Source organism: Drosophila obscura, unplaced genomic scaffold, assembly GCF_018151105.1.
Source record: "Drosophila obscura isolate BZ-5 IFL unplaced genomic scaffold, ASM1815110v1 contig_170, whole genome shotgun sequence".
In the NCBI taxonomy this organism is placed as follows: Eukaryota; Metazoa; Arthropoda; class Insecta; order Diptera; family Drosophilidae; genus Drosophila; species Drosophila obscura.
This window is the reverse complement of record NW_024542758.1, coordinates 1,323,051-1,345,203: the sequence shown is the minus strand read 5'-3', so window position 1 is coordinate 1,345,203 and position 22,153 is coordinate 1,323,051. Positions and strand designations below refer to the sequence as shown.

Below are 22,153 nucleotides of genomic sequence, written 5' to 3'. Positions count from 1 at the left end.
CGCTGCTTGAGAGTAAATTGAAGCGGAAAACTTAAACCAACTGCGTAAAGTGGGGTCAGCTAAAACAGAAATTCATTAAAACTTTGCATTGTGCTCCGAAATTACCCACAACAACATCTACAGCAGCTCCGACAACATTAACCAGCCAGCTTATTGCAAACTAATTTGTCTAGGGCGATTTGCCCCAAAAGATTTCATTTCGGCTATGTGTGTGTGTGTGTGCATGGTGTAGTGTTGCTTGCTACACAGTTCCTTGCCAACTCTCAGCCTCTGCCTCAGCTTTAGCCTCTGCCTCCGCCTCATACTCATCCTGGCAGTGTCGTTGATGACGCGACAAAATCCAATTAATACGCTAGACAAATAAAATACTTGGCCCACAACCACACCCATTCCCCAGCAGAAATCTCGAGGGGTGTGGAGGTCTGAGAGACCGTTTAGATAAAGCAATAACCAAATGTGTCTAGGAGCAAACACACGCGACTCTGCATAACATTTTTCTATCCCTCCTCTCAATCCTCTGTTTGGAGGTTAGGCAAAGTTGTGTGGGGGCCACACTAGTATATCTCAATATAGAACGAGTCTACGAGTGTACGAGTGTTTGTGGTTGGGTTTGGGTTTCCTTTTCAGTCTTTGTCGCCATGTCTGGCATATGTCTCACTCGGTCTCTCCCTCTCGCTGTGTCCCCCTGGAGGAGGAGGAGGAGGAGTATTTGTGTTTGCGCCACGCGCTTTGTTTACTTAAGTTAACCAGAAAGTTTTCTTTAAGATTTACGCTTAAGTTATACGTGATAAAACTTTTATCACTACGACTTGTTCCCCCCTACTCTTGGCCAATATACGAGTATTTTTGCGGTCTTGATAGAGTGCTTAGCGGAGGTAGCAAAATATGAAGAGATTTCCGCAAACTAATTGCGCAATCAGTATTTATCTACAGTGCAGCAGTAGCAGCAGCAGCAGCAGTGCGTATCGTTATCGAGTGCAACCCTTAATCTGCAGTGTTTAATCCTTGAGCACTCTCTGTCACCCCTTACCAATCCATTTCGCAGTTCATGGGAGAATGGGAGACACTGCCTCTGGCTTGATTCCGTATGCTTAGCATGTCACAAATTTCAATGTTTATATTTGTTTAAGGTTATTGCCACAACTTGAACAACTCCCAGCTACGAGCAAGGGAGGAAGGACAGGAGACAGGATACAGCACAGATGGATGGAAGCATGGAGGCAACAGCGAAATCACTTTAGCACTTTGATGGCAGAAAGCTTATATCATCGGAGAGTTTCGGGGCAGCCAGCAAGACTCGCATCGCAACGCACTCCCTGAAACTTTTTATTAACATAAATTACGAGTACGAGTACGGGAAACAGCAGAGACGCATTCGCTTTAACAGTGGACTGGAGTGGAGTGCATAAATTCCATTTGGAAGTGGCAAAAACTTTGGCCAGTATATCTATTAAGAAGGGGGTTGGGAGGGGGGAGGTGCCAACGACTGAAGTCTGAGATGTCTGTGGACTGTATGTGGACTGTACTCACCGTTATGGCCATGTCATGTGTGCCGTCGCATGTGTCCAGCTTGCGGCGGAAGCGAAGCACCGTGTGTGTGGCGTTCTCGTAGCCCAGCATCAGCATATAATCCTGCGAGGGATCCACCACCGGCTCGGGGTCACCATTCCGTGTGACGTGTCGATCCTGTAATTAAATGCAGGGCACAGTGCGCCAGAGAATGGGATTAATGAATGGTAAAATGCGAGAAAAATACTTAATTTACGGAATACGGAATACTTTTTGTACATATAAGGCGACTTCGGGATGGGTTTTCGGCTCTCGGACATATTTTCATGTCATTATACAAAGAAAGGAACTGTTCGACTTGTTGTTCTTCTGGAACCCCACTACCCCGACCCACCCCTGGCCAACCACAGGCAGTCCCGAGCACTGCACTCGACTCCACACAACTTTCGCACCATGCCATGTGAGCTCAAGTTTTTCCCCATGCATACGATACATACACACACACATACTCGTATACGAGTATATTTTTTTTCATGTTTGTTTTTTCGTAAAATAATTTAAATTTTGGTGAAAACTGAAGGCAGACGAGGCCTTGCTTTGGCTCGTCCTTTCTTCTTTCCACTCTTTTTGCTCTTTTCTTCTGTTTTGACAGAGTTGCCAGGCTAAAGTTGAATAAGTAGTTTTGCCCACCACGAAGCAGATGGGAAGACCCTTTTTCGGTTTAAAAATACACAAAATTCTGCTGCTCCTCCATCTGCTGATGCTGCTGCTGCTTCTGCTGCTGCTTCTCCTTTTCCATCTTATCCAATTCTTTTGCACATGTTGGCCAGCCTCGAAGTCGAACACAGAAGCCAGATATCAGGAGTGGGTGTCAGAGCGGGTGTCAGGGCGACGGGAGGAGAGTGTTGAGTGTGGGTCGGGCGTATGTAAATTCATATACATTCGAGTATAACAACATGACCTCTGTCTGCCTGCCCTCAGTATCGGGTGGAGTCGCCTCCCAGCATGGCCTGGCAAAATGTTCCCTCAGTGCATGAGCAGGGGGCCGGTGGGGGATGTACGGGTGAGGTACAGAGGTGCGGTGCCTGGTAAAAGGATTTCAGCTTTTCATATTGGCAGTTGACTGCAAATGGGCGTTATGCTCCTGCCATCTTCTGCTGTCTCTCACTCCTTCTCCTCTTCATCCCTTTCCGTTTTCTCTTCATCTTTTTGTTTGGCTAAAAATTTTGATGATGTTGCCAAAGTCAAATTTGTGTAGGAGAACAGAACCTATGCTTGCGGGCCATGCCCATGCCCATGCCCCACACTCCGTCCGTAATTGAAGCTGATGGAATTTCAGAGACAAGAACTGTCTCCTGTATACATGGCAGAGATTGCTACATTTTATTGATTTAATTATTTGCTTTCTATATCAAAGGAAACAAAAAAGAGGTACCCACAGCACTTTCCTTTCCTTTCCTTTCAATGGCTTTTGGTAAGGTAATAGATTTTTGTGAAAGATTTCTTTAGATTTCATTTACTTTTCTACCGTTTTGCCATTTGATAATTCTGCTCTATTCATCTGGGAAATTGCATCCTCCATCATTCCCAAAAGGAAAACACGCAGCTGATGGTCAGTTTTTATTTGTTGCCCCCCCTCGCTCGCTTGCACGCGTAGATCATCATCCCCCACCTGAGAGCATTTGATTTATTTCCGTTAATGTTCTATCTTTTATCACACTTAACAAGCGGGCTGACAGACACACAGACAGACGGAGAGACGGACAGACGGACAGAGTAGGATGTTCACTTTCCCAAGCTGTTTTATCCCATCTGACAGATTATAGCGCATAGAAAAAAGCTCTCCTGCCTCTCACCCCCCTCCTTTTACCACTCGGTGGGATAGCAAAATGAGCGTTTTCCATCATCTAATTACAACGAAAAATTTTCCACACACACACACAGACACACACTCAGACACATACACCTGAGGCTGTTGCAATTAATTTGCCCCAATTTATATCATCTCTCATGCTCCTGGTTCGTGCCACACGCCTCCCCCTGTTGCGTGTTGTTACATGCCAGCATTTCATTAATCATATCTCTCCGGCTGCGCCATTTGCCATTTTAGTTAGCTAATTAAAAGTTTTCACCATTGCCATCTCTTCGCTGGGGCTGGGGCTGGGGCTGTTCCTATAGCTTTTCGCGTAGCGAAACATTTAACATATATTTTGTGAAAATATTTCCCATCTATTCTACAGATAATTTTCAACAGTTCTCACTGTTTGCTTCTCTTCCTCTCTCTCTCTGACTCCCGCTCTCTTTCTCTTTCTGTATATGATTGTCCCTGGTCCTGTGTTTCTCTCTCTCATTTTTTTTGTTGCTGGTGGTAATCTAGAAACGCATAATTCAAGATCACAGGCGCACAGTTCCAGTTCCTCTTCCCGTTTGGGCCTGTTTTGCACACAGTTTCCCTTTTAATTTTACATTATCTACCTCACACACACACACAGAGCCACACATAGTCATACCTTGACATGTTTCCCGCTTATCTAGAAAAAAGGGAAAGAGGAGAGGGAGACACAAACTGACGGAAATTAAAAATACGCGCTGCACTGTTGCAAGAGAGAGAAGCGACACGACACGACGTTATCAAAATCTGTGTGTGCGTGTGCGTGGGCGTGTTCCAGGGGGTTCGCCCTGCAGGGGCGATGGGTGGGAGGGATCTCCACTCAGGTTCAGGTTACCGAGGGTCGTTGGGGGTAATTATGCAAAAAGGAAAGGCGCATAAATTTGCAATATTCTTAGGAGCTGTTCTGCTCTCAAATGCCAACGCGACGTTTAAACTGCTCACAACTTTTTTTTATAGGTGTATGAGTGGTGCCATCTCCCTCGCAACTCTCTCTCTCTCTCTCTCTTTCTCACTTTCTCCCTCTCGCAACTCTCTACTTTTTGCTCTGCACAAAAGCGCAAAAGAAGAAGTAGAAGAAATTTCGCCTTGACGGAACTGGAATTCCCAGTCAAAGGTATAACAGTTTTTGCATCCAGTTTGTTTGGTTCCAAAGGGGAACCCTGAAAAGTATGCTATGCCAATTATTCTCGAACTATCCGTAGGCTGGCTGATTGGAATACAAGATTTTTGTTAATTCTTTTTAGATATTTCTACGGATACCCAACACCAAGTATATCTCATCCATCTTTAACTTCTTTCGTTAGAGTATTCCCCTGGGCTACCATTTCCAAATAAAGGATTTCTGCGTCTTCTTTTTAAGTTGCATGCCACGTTGACTGTGTGCTCTTGTAGTCGTCCTGCAGTTGCTCCAGTGCTTCGTTTTCTCCCTTGTCGTTGTCAACGCACACGTTTTTTTAATTGCTGAAATTTTATCACACCTTCATGGTTCGCAGGACTCGTAAATTGTAATCCTTGCGCAGCTCGCAGCTCGCGGCTCGCGTCTCGACTCTACTTCTGCTTGAGCAGCACCAGGACGTACGGCTGGCTCCTTGGCCCTGGTTTGCCCTTTTGCGATGTTGTCATTAACGTCGCTGGCTCTTAAGCATTTAATAGCCTTGTCAAGACTTTAATGCCTTTTAGCCTGAGCTCCTCTTCTAATATGTGGGTGTGTGGTGAGTGGTGCGATGGGGCTGCGGATGGTGGGGGAAATCAATAAAAGCTGCGCACAAATTAAGCACCTTTGGAGCGGTTTTTCTCTTCTTTTGCAGTTGGTTTACTTTGCCCGCAACGTGAATTTAATAGGATTATGCAGCGTACTGACGAGGACGTTCTGCCAGAAGGCAGAACGCAAACTTATGCAAAGCCCTACCCTATGCCCTACCTCCCCACTGCTTTTACCACTGTCATTGCACTTAAGAGCAAACGGGAACCGATTCGAGTGCGAACGAACGAACGAAACGAACCAACGAATGAACCCTTCTACCATGCATGAGCCTAATTGTTCTGATTTTCGCTTGATGGCAACTTTTCACACTCCTTGCACGGCCCAAGTTTTGTTATGCCAAAAACAAACTTTGGCAATTTATGATAATTCAACGTCAGCTGGGACAGTTCAGTGAAGTACATCGGATGATGTGGGAGTGGCAGTGGCAGTGGCAGTGGGAGGTAGTCAACGAACCATCATCAACAAACTCAACTCTGCTGCCTCTCTGCTCAAGTCATCTGCACTGAACTGAACTGAACTGACAGCTGGCTAGCAAGATGGCTGGCTGGCCTGGCCTGGATGGCTCAAGTGAAAAGCCTTAAAATATGCTCGGAGCACACATTAAACTTATTACCAACCCCCAGCCATCAGCCATCAGGACCGAAATCCTCCTCCTGGCCTCACTAATGCCTAGCATCGTGTACAGATTTACTTTGCAGAGCAGACCGTACAGCAAAAGGGTTGGTTGCCCGATTCCCCGCCTGCTCGCATCGCTCGCTCACATATCAAACAAATATCAAAATGTTGGCTCTCCTATCTCTTCTATTCTAAGTACGACTACGACTTCTGGAGAGTCGACTAAAAAGTTCTGGACCACTCCGACAGGTTTCTATGATTTAGATGGAACAAGCTCTGGGGACCACAGCATAAAGGAAAGAACTTTATAAAGAAAATGTTGCAACTAAATGATGGAAAAGTCTGGAGACAAAAGGTGTCTTCTTTCTCCTTTCTCCTTTTTCCAATTCAAATTTAGTTTTCTCTGCCCAAAAGACTGTGGAAACCACCCTCGTGGGCACACGCCCCCTGCCCAATGCCAAGTGTCTTAGTCATCTATTGCCATTTGCCAGTGCCAAATTGTATGCAGCAGCATCTCCTGTCCCCCTGCCCGCTGCCCCCTTGCCCCATCCTGTTAAGTTGGTGGCATTGTAAATTGTTTTCCTGTGCACTGCTTGTCCTTCCTTTCCTGCTCCATTTCCCTGCCCCGCCTTTACCGACTGGCTGACAGCCTGCACTTGATGTATGCTACAGGAGCTTCTTCGCAGCCTTCCCTCCCTCCCACCGAACACCCACGCTGGTTTTGGCTTCTTTGGAGCCTGTGCCCCCCACACTCCCTGTGTCCCGTTTTGGCTTAGGAATTGATGGCGTCGCCGCCGTTGCCGTTGCCGCTGCCGCTGCTGTTTGATGCCTTATGTACATTTGATTACGTATACGCTATGTTGCCTGCCTATTTGCCTGCAGGAGTGCACAAGAGCATCCTCTATAAGCATCGGTGTGTGTCTCTCTCTCTCTCTCTCTGTCTCTGTGTGGGTGGCATATCAGCGCCAAAAAGAGAGCGCGCCCCTGGGCATAGTCATCAAGACCGAGGACTCCAGACTCATACCCGACTCATGCTCGATGCCAATCCAAAACCATAGCCCAGGCCCTCTGTCTATTAGGTTGGATGATATGGCATTGGTAGGAGACGTCAGTTAGCTTAAATTACCGCTGCGAGCATGTATATCAATTAATATAGTTACGAGTTCGCAGGGAGAGAGTGTGGGCGATGATTGCCAGGGCTGGAGATCAAAATCTCGCAGCCAATCGCTGGCAAATTAAATCGCCTGAAGCTCCTTTTGAGCCACCCATCCCACCCCACCCCATTCCATCTATCTAGCCCGTCCGCCTGTCTGTCTCTCTGTCCATCATTCACATCAACTTCAACTCATCTTAAACTGCTTCTGTGTGTTTGCCTAACCCTAGACTTTGCTCATCTTGGTCTTGTATCTATGGAAGCATACTCGTATATAGTTTGCTATGCAGACACTGCAAATTGCCAGTTAATATTTTATGAAATCAAACAGCCACAAATTGTGCAGTGCCATGCAACACGGCTTGGCCGAACGGGGACGAACTGCTGCCCCATTCATTGGCATAGTTTTGGGTGAGAGAATTCTTCATTCACGACTATGTACATACATATGTATCTCCCACTGCCACTTGCCAAAAAAAACAACAACCAAAACCAATCCATTCACTCTCTCTCCCCTGTTTGTTCATGCTGATAAAAGGCATTTTATTAAAATGGAAATTGCCCAACAGAGTTTTGGCTTTTATTTTAGATTAAATATCAATCACTTTGTCTTGTTTCAGGCTGTGCGGTGAGTGGCTGAGCGATAGAGGGACATAGGGGGGACAGCAGAGTGAATGACAGCAATTGAAATGAGTTAAATGCTCTTCAATGGTCATATTACATTATCATTTTCAATGATTATTGCCCAACTAAGGCTGCGTATGACGGCATTAAATGTCTATAAATTAGTCTCTGCCATTTGTCAGTCTCTTTGCCCGGCGCTCTCACTCACTCTCTCTCTCCCCGCTCTGCCTGTTCGCCATTCTCTTTATAACGGGTAAATGCATTGGATGCATTGATGCATTAAGCAGCACTGCCCTGGACGACAGCCACACACAAAAAGCGGCATATTAAAATGATTAAAAACGGAATGGAGTGGGAATGGATATGGGTATGGGTGTATGGGATGAAATAGCATCGTATTGAATGGTGTTGTGTTGTGTGGGCAATGGATCAGCGACGAGCGGAATGGAATGCAGTTGCAAACAATCAAAATCAAAGTATATCCACACCACACACAGCACACAAAAACTGACATCCGGGTTAATGCCAGCAATACAGTGGAGACACGCATACGAAGGCCGAGTAAATAGCGACATGTGTGAACAGTGAGGTTAGCTGTGTGAAATGTGAATCTATCTACGTTTTAGTGTCGAGAAATCAATACATATCTTTTGCAATGCCATTAACTGAGGTTAAAAGGAAGATTACTTGAAGTTAAATTGAATTTATTACAATTTAGAATAAGCCAAATGGAATTTCACGTAGAAAACAAAACATTTTAGGACAGAAGATGAAGTAAAATTAAAGTTTGCCATCGTTAAATCCGCAAATTACGAAGGTTATTTGGAAAATCTATCCAGTTTGCACACAAAAAGCAGAGCTAAAGCTAAATAATGATCCAATTAAGCGAGTTCAGATATAATTAACGAGATTGGCTGGAACTTTGGATTGAATTACGGAAATAATTTCCAAAAACAAAGCGAGCTTAGATTGCATTTCGGGGTTCTGGAAACGAAAGATAATTGCATTGTTTTTCCAACCCCCTAATTGGACAGCATCAGGCAGCCATCAAAGAGATACTTTCATTTCAAAGTCAACGCGTATTTAATGTTTAGAATTCTGAGACCCTGCACCCTCTCTGGCGCAATCTCTGCCACTTACTTACCCCCGAGGGAGGGACTTGATTTTACCCATTTGCATTAAGCAATTTCTGGTAACTTCGAGGTCGAGACTGCTCGACAGGGGGAAGAACCCCAAAAGAAGAGTTAGAGAAAGGGGACCGGGGAACGGGGACCGGGGTAAGCAACCCTTTTAACTAGTTCGCTCAATTAATGTCATGTACACAGCCCACTTAGCCAGTCCCCACTGTGCTGCTGTGCTGCTGCTGTGCTGCGGCGTCATCATCAATGTGACATACATATCAAAAAGGCAAATTCAATTAACAAACTTTGCACGTCACTCAAAATTAACTCTAGGGCGTTCAGCCAGACACTTCTCCCTTATGGACCGACCCTTTATCCTCTTCAACCCTTCAGCGATGACAAATACCACAAAAAAATACACTCGTATACCATACAAAAATATAAAACAAATTATGAAAAGAAACAAAGGGAGTCGGAGAGTGAGAGCGGAAGCGACTATTTTTTTTATATATCATTTTCAATTGTCCAACGAGTGTGCCGCCCAAGCGCTGTTGGGTCTCGCTCTGGCCACGCCCACTCGGATGCGAGGATGATGACGATGGCACTCTGTTTCTGGATCTGAATCTGGGTGGTATGGGGGGCGTTGTCGGGGGATGCCCAACGCATTATATAATAATGCGTTTTTATAGTAAAATGAAATTATCATAAAAAAAAAGAGAGACGAAAAATTGTATTTGTCATATTGTTAAGCTGACGTCTGTCAGTTTTTGTTTTTGCCTTTGCATTGGGTGCGGGCTGATGCTGACGCCCTCTTTTTGTTACAGCGGGTGAGTCCTAAAGCTGATGCTACCGTGGAGAAAGCCAAGAGGCTAAGTATATGTGCGACTCCTGGGAAGAGTCTAACTATTACCGGGAGAATTACTTCCCTTAACTGATCGTTACGAATACTGTTCCGCTGTTCTACAGGGTATCTGTAAAATTTACTTTAGAGGTGATTATTATTTAATTTTCATTGAATTCTGATTGTTTCAACACTCTTTTTCCCCATTAGATTACACACTTAATGAACACTCTCAGCTCTCATCTACCCCAGCTGCTTTACTCTTCATTTGAGACATGTTCTTCAACCGCTACTGGGTATCTTTATGGCCTAACCATCAACTCTCCCACTGGGACGCCCATTCCCATTTTGTTTGTACATTGAAACCACTTTTTAAATGCGATCCGTAACGGCTGCCATCGAAATCTGTTGAATGTGTCTCCCAGACACACACACACACACACACTCAGACGCAGACCCGAAAAACTAAAAGCAAATTCAAATAAATTTCCAATCCCCCTGTGCATTTTTAGCTCTTCAGAGCCTGTTCTGGTGGGTGGGTTACGTATACGAAACGATACGTTGGGATCGAATGGGATGGGACTGACAGTCTACGTGTCGTTTAGCATAAAAGGGAAGGAGGTGTGGGCCTGAGCAGGGGGGTGGGCAGGACACGGGGTAAAGGAAGGTCTGGTCTGGTCTGCCCTTAAGGGCTGCATTTATGACACTCCATTTGTCAAGCGAGATGAGCGACGGGTGAATGAAACGGAATGGAAACGGAATGGAAACGGAAACGAAATCGAATGAAATGAAAGTGCGTGAAACCGAGAGCAGGAATTGAGGGATTGGCATCGAGATGTGTATTCTGGGTGTCCTGGCCCGTGTCCTGGGTGTACGTTTTCCTGACACTGCGAATTCAATTGCGTTTTGGTTTCGGTTTTCCAATCTCTTCCACCTCTCCAGCTCCAGCTTCAGCTTCAGCACCAGCTTCTGCTCTAAGTCAGCTCCAGATTCAGCTCTCTCACTTCTCTCTCTCTCTCTCTTTGACAGTTTTGATAGAGAGGAGTGTGTTTTGTTCGTGGAAAATTTTTGCATTTTGCCGCTGACTTGAAATCGCCTGACATTGACGTTTATTAAGCGTTTTTGACACTTTGTGCCACCCGAGAGCTATCTCCAGAGCAAATGTACTTCCACTCTGGCATCGCATCGCATCGCATCGCATCCCTCAATGAGGCATCTACAGCCCCTGCTCTTGCCCTGCCCTGCCCTCTTCTGACTGCTGCTCCTCACCACTTAACCACTCAATGTCAGTGGCAGATTTGAGGATTGCAGGCGACATTTCGGATTAACCTCCCTCCCCATCGCAAAATATTCGGGTATTTAATATTTGTGCAAAAATTGTATTTTAATGAGCAAATGTTGAAAAATTCTCCCGCATATTTGCGTGCACCCCCTTTTTGTGGCAGCTGCTCCGTTTTGTTGGCGTTGTCTGTGTCTTTATTTGAGAGTTTGATAAACTGTCAGTACGTCATGGGGACCATTTTGGGTCGCTTTCCAAGGGCCAGAGGTTCCTTGCACCCCGCAAATATGTTATAAAATGCGTGTGAAAGGTAGAAATTATTGCCATATACTTGCATATGATAATCTCTTTAAATAAAAGCATTTCAGAGGGCTTTAAATATTATCCCCAATTGCTTTAGACAACCTTGTCGCCTGTTCTGACACTCTCGGTGGAGTGAAAAAATTGCTCATTTCCCTGAGAGGCACGCCGACAAAATCCTTTCCCTAATTACTTGTCCACTTTTGTGCTCCTTTTTGTGTCCAATTTGGCCAGCAGCTCCCTTCCTTCCGCCCTGCGTTGAGTATCGTATCCCTTTGCAGGCTTCCTTCCGTTTTTTGTCTATTATTAAGGCCATAAATCCATGATCGCTTTGATATGAGGAGGTCGGTCTGCTCATCTGCGCATCTCCCTTTTCCCTCTCCGCCTTCGCCTCTGTATCTCTGTATCTGCCTCTGTCCCATTTTTATTTCAGCCCCAAAACGTGCAGATGCCGAAGCAGCCCTTCGGCCTGTTTCCAATTTCAGACGAAAAATTTACCAAAACCATGGGGTTGGGAATGGAGCATCGGGCATGGGGCATGGGGCTTGGAGAAGATAAAAAATGTAAATATCATTGTTTGCGTCATAGTCCAGGGGAGTGTTTTCCTGGAGTGGTGGCTAAGTGGCGGGGAGCTTGATGGCAGCGGCAGCCAAAAGGCGAAGGATGGAAAAAAAAAAAGGTTAACAACGACATTGGCATTGTTTTCCCCCTGCCAGAGACTGGGAAAACACGTTTCTCTGTTGCTTTCTGTTTCTCTCTCTGATTTTTGACAAGTTTGCAAAAGGTTTTCCCCCATAGCACCGTCGTTGTGAACACCCCTTCCCCGGCTACCCCCAGGGGAATGAACACCTTATCACCAACTTATTGCATCCGCCGGCTACAATTTCAAGAGTCTCGGCCTTGTTTCTCTCTGTGTGTGTGTCTGTGTGTGTTGCAAAGCACTTTACACCCCCCAGGACCCCCCTCGAACGCACACACACACACACACTAACATACAGTGGGGTGCTGGAATTTCCCACCCATCTACTTTGTGTTGTTGGTGTTCTTATGCCTGGCGGCGGCTACGTAAAACGTTTTAATTACATTTGTATGTTAAAACTTCAATTGAGGCAAGCACCGATGTGCCTGACGCCCCAAACTGCCCCCCAACCACCTGGCCATATCCCCCCCTAAACAGTTACGTTGCCTCAAACGCTTTTGAACTTTAAACAGGGGTTGTGTGTGTGTGTGTGTGTGTGTGTGAGGGTGTTTATGTGGGTGTGTCTGAGTGGACGATTAGGATATAACTAGATTCCATTTGCAAAGCGAGTTTTTCGTTTTTTGATGAAGGTAAATGGCAATCTAGACGAAGATTACTCTGTACCTAAGAGGTAGCAAAGGGTATGATAGGATCAAGACTCAAGCGGAGGCAAGAGCATAAACGTTTTCCATTTGGCTTTCTCTGGATACCCTTTAAGGGCATCCATGTGGGCTGCTATGGCCCTTGATACTCTTGTTTCTTAGGGTACTAGTCCAAGTCGACTACCACAGCTGGCTGATATACTGCTCTGTTTGTTTTTGTTGTTCTTGCCTAACCCCCAATTTAATTTAACTAAACTGTCAAATCAAAAGCTCAAGCTAAACACAAACACACACAAAACAGGAGAAAGATATACAGAAGTAAAGAAAAAAAGAGAGGGAGAGAGAGAGAGAGAGAGTGAGGAAGAGGAAGTAGAGGCAGAGAGAAAATTAACCAAGCGCTTAAAGTCAGTCGTCGAGGGAATATCGGGGGGGGAGTCAGAGGAGCCGCAAGAGCCCCCAAGCAGCGAGAAAGCCCAGCCGTCGAGCCAGGCCAGGAGTGGAAAAGGAAGGAAAGCTGTCAACCTAAGCGGCTAACACTTGTGTGTGTCAATTTTATTTGATGAAAATACAAACACAAATACACACACACACACACACACACACACCCACACACACGCAAAGCTAGAGAGAGGGTGGGGCATAGATAGAGGATGGAAGATGGCTTGTTGCTATTTGTCGAGCGTTCTGATTACTCTATAGGGCCAGGCTGGGTCCACACCACAGCACCACAGCACCACAGCACCACAGCCAAACCATGACAGCTGCCATCGTCCTCATGAGGTCCCCTTTTAGGGCCAAGTGTTATCGGCACACAAATAAAAAAAATACATTCGACAGAAAGAAGCGAAAGGCAGGGCTGCCTCTCTGTGTTTGCTTTAGGGATAATTTTCCACCCGTCCCTGTACAGTGTACACATGTGGCACAACCCTCTGCCCACCACTTGAACGAAGGAGCATTGTTCCAGAGCAATTCCCCAATCTTAATTCACTCAAATTCGATTATTGCTCCGTGCACTTTCTTGGCTCTGAGGTTAAAATAAACTTTCCAGCCAAAGCCACAGCCAGAGCCAAGAAGTCATTTATTTGTACGTTTAAATGGCAAGAGCAACAGTTCAAAGGAACTCACTCTCGAATAGAATGGCCAACAAGGGCAACAATAAAAGCAATAGCAACAGCAACAGCAACGGCAAAGAAGAGAACTGTTTGGGGAATCGAACTAGAACTGGAAAGCGGAAGATTTTCAAAAAGGAACGACTTTCGATGGGTAGATAAACCCATAGATGATATGGCTAAAAGAACTAGGAGAGCACCATTCAAGGATTCAAGGAGTAACTGGGGTTACTCCAAACAAATCACGTGAGCGATACTCTTCCTTCAGTTCAGCGAATCAACTTTTTTCTCTCTGCCTGACTACACTTTCAATATCCGGCTTCCAATGACATTCCTTATTCATTTTTGTTGTCGTTTGCTGCCACACCCCGGAATTATTGTTATTTATCAGCAATTATTTAGGCACATCTGCTATCTGCTGGGAAACACACTCCAGAGACACGCGTGTGCCCGTGTTCCCGTGTGCCCACACACAATTTCACACACTCTCCACCAATTACTTTACCTGCCCCAGTCACAGTCACAGCCACAGCCACAGCCCGCACCCAGCACCCGCTCAATGCTAGATTAACTCAATTGCCTTGAACGCGGAAGTGTAGCGAACATCCCCCACAGTATCCATCCACACCCCCCCGCCGCCGCAATAGAAATGGCCATGCCCCGTCAGAAGGGGGAGGTTGTATCTTTTTAAATTTTACTTTTGTGCATTTGTACCTTTGAGGATGACTCGCCACACCATCCGGACTGACTCTGACTCTGACTCTGGCTCGGCCTCTCTGTTGTTTCTGTTCATTTGCCACCCAGAAAATGGCTGAATGTTTTGGTGTTCACCTTGCCACATGCCACACACACACACACACACACACACACACACACTCAGACACACACAGACAATCACAATCAGAGAGCGAGACACGCACTCACCCACTCAGTTGCCTGCGGAGAGCAATAAAATAAAAATTGAAAACACAAAGGATTTATAGCTTCAATAGGTTTTCAAGGAGCCCTCTCAAAGCTCAGTACAACTGCTACGAGGGCTACACAGAAGACCGACCCCACCGGAGCAGAGCGGAGCGGTGCTCCTCTTCGCTTACATTTACACAGACCGAATCAAATCGAATTTTGGCCCGGAAAATTAAGCTGAAAGTCGACTGGGGAAGTACTCTGCCCATTAATAGAAAGAACTATTTTATGCAACAGAAAATAAATGTACGTGTCGGATCTTGTTTTGGCTTTGATTGCTCCGTGGCTGGCTTTGTTTACTATTTTCTAGTGTGCCAAAGTGTGTCTGGCACTCTGCTTGCCTCAGTGGATGGACCCACTTTAGCACCCCTTGCTGAGGCAGGGTATATCGAGAGATATATAAAAGGGAGATATATTTTAGCAGCCATTTCATTGTTTATGTGCCTGGGTGTGTCTGTCGCTGTGTATTTCTCTCATTCTCTCTATTCTCTTGCTCTGACTCTGCCTGTCTCTCTGGGCATATGGCGCCCACAGATTTCAGTTCTCTGATTATTTTTCCACTTCCTGCTGCCCCACCACCCCTCTCAAGCCTTCAGCCCCATCCCCTTTGCCCCCTTTATATGTTCTACCTTTTTTTTTTCGGGCCAATTTTTACATTGATTGAAGTATTTTCCGTTTTGCCGGATCTCGAACGCCCTGTGGCCCTGTGGCCATGTGGCTTACGGACTTGGCTTTGTCTACCTTTTAGACACATGCAAAACAATCCCCGTCTGCTGCTATGCAGAACTTTCATCCTTCAGTGAAGGTGTAAATAAATATCCTGGGAATTCGTCTCAGGCCCAAAGCAGAGCACAGCCCAAAGAAAACTTTTTGTTTTCTGCTCCTTTGGCAACTTTAATGAGACGGAAGCTGCTTTGCTTTGCTTTGCCATCTCCAAAAGAGAGAAATATATATATGTATGTACCTATATAGTACATATATAAATTAAGAAAAGCCGCTTTGAAGGCTTCGCTTAGGCTTCTTGCTGTCCCTATTTTTTTGGGTATTTTTCTTTGTGAGCTGATTTCGTGTGGTTTGGCTTCCTCTCTGCCACCCACTCCTCAAGAACAATATAAAAAGTTGAAGCTGTTGGTGAAATAAAAATGAAATTACTTAAAATTTGTCACAATAAGCTGGTGCTGAGGCGCAGGCGGAGGCGGAGGCTGTTGGACTCCCTTTTCTAGCCACGATTTGTGCCATTTTGGATTTTCGTCTCTTTTCTCTTGGTCTTTTTTTTCTTTTTCAGATTTTTCAGATTTTTGTGTTTTTGTATTATTAAAATTGTTTCAAATTGCGGGGGACGAACCTCTAATAGCGCAACAGCAACAACAAAAAAACACTCTAATGGAGCATATTGTGAGTTTGGTTTTTCATTTTTATTGCGAATTTAGGCATCATTAGTTACGGTTTTTTAATAAAAGACCAAAAGGCAGCCGCCCGCGTCTCGCAGTCCCCAGTCCCGGTCTCGAAGCCAAGTTTGATTTGTGTGCATTTTGACCGCCTTAAGTGCGCCTTTGGGTGCCATTGTCTCCCGTCCTGCTGCCTGCTACCAGCCGGTCCTCCTCTCTCTCTCTCTGGAAGATGTGGTCAAGCTTTGTTTGACTTGAAGTGCCTTCCTTCGGAGGCGGCCAACTTTGGACAGAAAAGTTGAAGATGAAAAATAAAAAGTTTCTCCGGACATTTGTTCGGAACAAATGGAAAAATGTATTAGCCCAAGATGTTGGGTCCCCAAATGGGTTCAAGTGCCTGAATTATTGAAAAGGTCCCATCCCAAGTCTCTAACCTCCCATCTAAGTGACATGCCCCACCCTTCTGCAGTGGAGCTTTCTAATTAATTTCCCATATCGAATAACTCAAATTCTTTTCTTTTAATCGAGTGGAGTCGAGTCGAGTCTCGGCCCCTCAAATGCCATTATCCGGCGTACATCAGAAATACTTATGCAAATAACTCAGGAGCTTTGGGAGGGTTGGATGGAGTCGGATGCCAGACTCCTTCCAGCTTCCCAGCTCCAATCCCAGCTTAGGTCTCGGCTCTCGGCCGGTCCGGGCCGGGCCTGCACTTGTCTTGGCCGCGCAGTCTGCCGCACTTTAACACCTACCTAAGCAGGAAAGGCATAAAAACTACCGACTGATGACTGGCCCCAGTCGAGCAGCCCCCCGTGTCCCTGCCCCATGCTGGACAATCATTTTTCATGCTAAGCTCCAACGTCAGCCATTTGGTTTATGGCCTTAATCCTTTTCTACATAAATGAGGCCCGTACCACAGTTTCAGGCCCACTCCCCACTCGCCAGTCTCGGAATCGGAGTCGGAGTCGCAGCCCAACCCAGCTCAGCAAATGCCACGCATTTCATCATTAGTCAGCGGACGTTAATGCCCAGTTCCAGTTCTCTGGCTACTGGGTACGTGTGAGCAAGAGAGGGATTTATGAAGTGGGGGGAGGCAGAAGTGGCATGGAATGGCCTGGTGTGGGGCTCATATTATATTGAAGCATGCAGCAGCCGCAACGGCAACGGCAACGGCAACCTACGCATTTACATCCGAGTGTATTTATATATAGAAAAATATATATGTATATATATATATAGATATATGTATGTATGTATGTATGTATGTAGTGTGTGTGTGCACTACCCCATGGCATAATCAAGAGGCCGAAGCGTTGACTAAGTACCCAGGAAATGCCAAGGTTGTTGCATTCCTCGCCTCGCCTCGCTTAGGAAAATCGCATCGCCCAACTCCCGAGCCCGGCACTGGCACCACTCTACGGGACCAGCGTCCAGTGGCTTTTAATTAACACGCAGCTCAGGGGCCGGGGATCCGCATCCTCATCCTCACAAGCCGCCACATAATCGTTCTCTCCATCATCATCATCATCGTCATCATCGTCGTTTGAAATCAATTCTATGCAGTTTTTAATATGTGCAGTATATCCATAGACACACTCACACACTCTCTATTCCGGGCAAGCATTAGTAGTCGTATATGAGTGTTCCCTTTCCCTTACACATCTTGAATATGATGTCATGCTGTGAGTGCTCTTTCCCTCCCCTCAGACATCCACACAGATACACGACATGCCACAGCGGGCGTCTCTTTAGCGCTTAATTAATGATGAATATAAAAATTGCCGCCACATATAGAAAAAAAAAACACACACATTGAGAGGGGAGAGAGCAAGAGATATGTATAGAGAAATAGAGAGACAGAGACACTGAATCGAAAAGAGAGAGGTAGAGTTGCTGTGATAGAGTTTCATTTGCCATTCGCCGCCAATTTCGATGTCATTTCTACAGCGGATCCTCCGGCCAGAGGAGCAGCAGGAGGATGAGGCAGAGGAGGCGGAGGAGGCCTTTCAAAAAATCTTTACATAAATATGCTTTCACGCAACTCCTTTTGGCTTTGTTGTCCCGCAGAGAAACGGTTGGAGGGGGCAAGCTGGTTCCGTTAGAGTCAAAGCCATAGACGGAGCCCCAAAGTGTGTGCGCAGATATCAGATGCGAATGCAAACACAAGCACAAACACACAGCTTAAGATGCAGATGCAAATGCGGCAAAAGGTTAAAAAGTTTGTTGTTTTTCTTTTGGTGGTAGAGAGCGAGTGGATTCCGAGGAGAATTCTATACGTGCTGGAAATATCTGGCCATCTTCTCTCTCACATTTAAACATTTGGATACTTCTCTTTGAGCATCTATGCATGGGTTTCTATTTTGGCATCTTTATCTAAGACATTGAAGTGGAAAATCACACGTCAGGTAGTTTTATGTACAGAATGAGAAGGGTTTCGAAAGGATCTTTTGGGAGTGAGTGAAAATCAATGCTGGCCGTTCAGTATCCACTAGCCAGTATTTTTTACTGGCTCAGATCTCTCACATCTCAGATACTGTTTTTTCTTTCTTTTTTTTTGTGGAAGAACTAGAATATCCCGCTTTTCAGTGCAGTGCAGCAATCATCTGTATCTGCTCTGGCAGCATCTCTATCTGCCTGTTTGGAATTGACCAAGTCATCACCTGTGGCTGTGGCTTGGTGCGATTTCTTGTGCCTCGTACAATCAAAAAGTGATTAGCAAGGCACTCAACAACATCAGCATCAACATCAACATCAGGAACAGCAAAAGCAACAGCAACAGCGACAGCAACAGCGACAACTACAACAATTGGGAATGTCATGGTGCAAGGCCTGGGAAGAAAGAGTCGCCAAGCGAAGCCCCCGAGAGATCGCAAAAGGCAATGCTTAACATACAAACACACTTAACGTGTAAACATGGCCAAAAGAGCGTTGACCATATTCGGGGTGCAGCAGCTCTTCTTACGCACAGCAACAACAGTAACTGGCAAACACGAACAGGTAGTACGTACAAACCAGCAACGAGCCAAACGGGACACGCTAATATGACTGGAAGATGCTGCTGCTGCTGCTGCTGCTTCGGCTGCTGCTGGTGCCTCTGGGAGAACCGGTCGGAACTGGTTCTACCCTACCCTTCTCACTCCTCTCTCATCCCTGTGTATTTGCCTGCTGACATTATCAGCATAATCAACAGGCAACTCCCCTCCTGGCCTGGCCTGGCCTGGTCTGGCGTGGCCCAAAAACCCCCCCACCTCCCCTTTCTAAGCCTTTTCAACGCTCATAAATTGCAAGGAGACGACACACCAGCAAATATTTTGCAAACGCAATGAAAATTGTGCCTGGGCCATGGCCATGGCATGTCGAAGAAAATTATGAGGTGCGGTGCGGTGCGGGGAGTGGAGTGGAGTGCTGGTGAGTGTTCTGACCAAGAAAAAAGAATCTTTCGCATATGGGCAACGGTACTTTCTGCAATTATCCGTTGTCTTGGCCAACATCGTTGTCTCTGTCGTCGTCGTCGCCGTCGTCGCTGGCTGTTGTCGAAGATGCGGTGCCTGCCTGCTAAAGCAAATATGCGGCGCACTTGGCATTGTCCCGCCGAACCACAGAGAGCGCGCCACACAACGCACTAATAGCCCCCCCGAGAGAAAGACGCAGCGAAGAAGGCACAGAGCAACAGTGAGCGGAAGAGCGAGAGAGAGGGGGTAGAGCGGAGCACAGTCAAGTGGTGTGCTTGGAGAGTCTTGGGGCCATCGCCAGCCCAACCACTGGCGGCTGTTTTGCGGTTTTTGAGGTTTGCGTTATGTGTAATAGATTATCCAAAATGCTTAGCAGAGGATGGGGCTGGGGATGGGGATCCAAACAACCGACCCCAGCAGAAGACACGACCAGAGAGCAGAGAAAAGAGCGGTGAGCGGTGTGCAGCATAGGGGCCCAGGCCAAAGTAGGCCTCAGACCGGGGCTAAAGGCATCTCCAACAACGGCTTATGTCACATGAATGTAATGAAATTAAATTTCTCTCTCGCACACACATACACACACACACACACACACATACACGTAAGGACCGGGTCTGGTTGCCTGGCCAAGAGGAGGCAGGCTCTGGCTCTGGCTCTTGCCAGCCTGCAGTTTTGATATGTGCGATAATTTTAAAAGTCAACCAAGACCAAGTTGCCAGGTCTTTGGGCCCAAGACAGCCAGCCGAAGCAGCGCCAGAGCCAGAGCCAGAGCCAAAGCCAGAGCCTCTTCTTGGCCATCTGTAATCTACGCAACATTCTGCAATCAAGTGTGCATATTTACTTCCTGTAATTGAGCATTTATGGCTTTTATGGCCTAACGGATTTGTTCAGAGAAGACACTGCCTTGGTTCTCAGTTCTCCTCCTCTTCCATAATTGTTACGGCTTTGGCTTTAAAACTGACTGACAGTCCTGGTAGGGGAAGGGGCATGGGCCAGGGCAAGGGGAGACACAGAAGGTTATGGCAAGTCGTGGGGACTCAAGTCTTCGTGCGTCCAAGTCTATTGATTATAAAGTTTATGCATAAATTGTAAATTGATTTGGCAGTTAATTGATTTGCCAGTGTCTGCGCCTTCCCTTCCTCCTCTCACTGTATGTCTCTCTGTGCCTCTATGTGTTTAAGCCGAAAACTGATGAGTAATGACTTTGATATTGGCCAAAAGTTAACATAAATCTATACATTCTCAGCCATACAACTCGATTCGATTGGCTAAGTACTTTTGGGTAGGAGACAGAGACAAAGACAGAGGCACAGGCACAGGCACATCCTGAGAAAGTTTCTCTCATGCATAGTTGATGGCATTCGAAATGTGTCGAGTCCATGGGGGCATAGGGTAAGGGAAGGGAATGGAATGGAATGGCTGACGACGAAAGTTCATGCAATTATGGATGGGGTAATGATAAATGAGTTATCGAATTTCTATTGGTTAGCTAGTACTTCGAGTTATGTAAATGGATGGTTACTTTTGATGGGGTAACTGGGGAGAGCGAGACTACCGAGGGACAAGTGCATCTAAGCGATTTTATAGTTTATGTCAGCACAATTTGGCTGCAACTGATTGTGCCCACTGCCTCTTATTGCCAGCGGTTGCACTTTGGATAGAGATAGTCATGGTCAGTGATAAACTGATCCAAAAGATGCCTCTTCTACTGCTCCACTGCCCCCTGACTGCTCCACAACATTTTCCCATTCAACTTCCATTTATTAGTCTGCACCAATTTCAGATCAAATGCAAAATCTCTCGACTCTCCCAAACAATTGAAGCAATTTGGCTGGGGCTGGGGCTGGGGCTGGCTGCGCTCCCTCCCACAGTCTCCACACACCGCCTAAATATCACAAAATTGAATAACAAAATATTTATGCGTCTAGAAAAAAAATATTTAACTATTATTTATTTGCTTTTGTGCTCTCAAAGCGCGAGCAGAGCAATAGATGGAGTGAAGTGGAGTGGAGTGGAGGGCAGAAGAACTCTCATCTCTATAATTTTCCAGCATATATATGTACATATGTATGTATTTGTATTTATGATTTATGAAGTGACTGTGTGTGAGTTTTTGTATAAGTGTGCGTAGGCGTAGGCGTGCCACCTCGTGTGATATGCGTGCTCGAAACTACAAAAAAAAAAAAACCAAAAAAAAAGAAAAAGAAATAGTAGTGCTTTCAGGAACAATACTCGTTGAGAATGAGAACCCAAATGGATGAATGGCCATTCGAGTGGCGGCTAGAGAATGCTCAGCACGCGAATCGCTTCAGCCATGGGATGATACCCCCACACACTCAAAACACCCATAGAAACTCACTCACGCACCCAACTACAAAACATACAAACGAACATATGTACATATCTACGAGTACTATCCGAGCAGCAGCAGCAGGAGCAGCAGCAGCGACAGAGAAGAAGCACAAATTGGATAATGTCTATAAAAACTAATTGAATTCTAAGCGCTGAGCACGCCACCACACACACACAACACAGCGCCACAGCTGTGAGAAAGTAATGAAAGTACCCCAGAGAACGAGAACGAGAATGAGAACGTGAATAAGAAAAAGTAACCAAGAACAGTCGCGTCTGAAGTGATGACATGCAAGCTGCGGGATGGATAGATGGATGGATGGATCTAGGGTCTGGGTCTGGGTCGGTCTCGGTCTCACGGCGAGTGAGTGTAGTGTGTGTGGGCAGCAGCAGCAACAGCAACAACATATAGAGATTGTTCTAAAAAAAAAATAAACAATTTCACACAACAA

The 22,153-nt window shown here is 45.9% G+C and overlaps 1 protein-coding gene across 1 annotated transcript in view; it reads right to left on the bottom strand.

The window, feature by feature from the left end:
- Nucleotides 1-22,153, bottom strand: part of LOC111070572 (MOXD1 homolog 2) — a 120,963-nt gene that overhangs the window by 37,235 nt on the left and 61,575 nt on the right. The window contains exon 3 of the mRNA XM_022361230.2: nucleotides 1,531-1,686. Within this exon, the coding sequence (XP_022216922.2) occupies nucleotides 1,531-1,686 (156 nt within the window). The remainder of the gene's footprint in view (nucleotides 1-1,530; nucleotides 1,687-22,153) is intronic.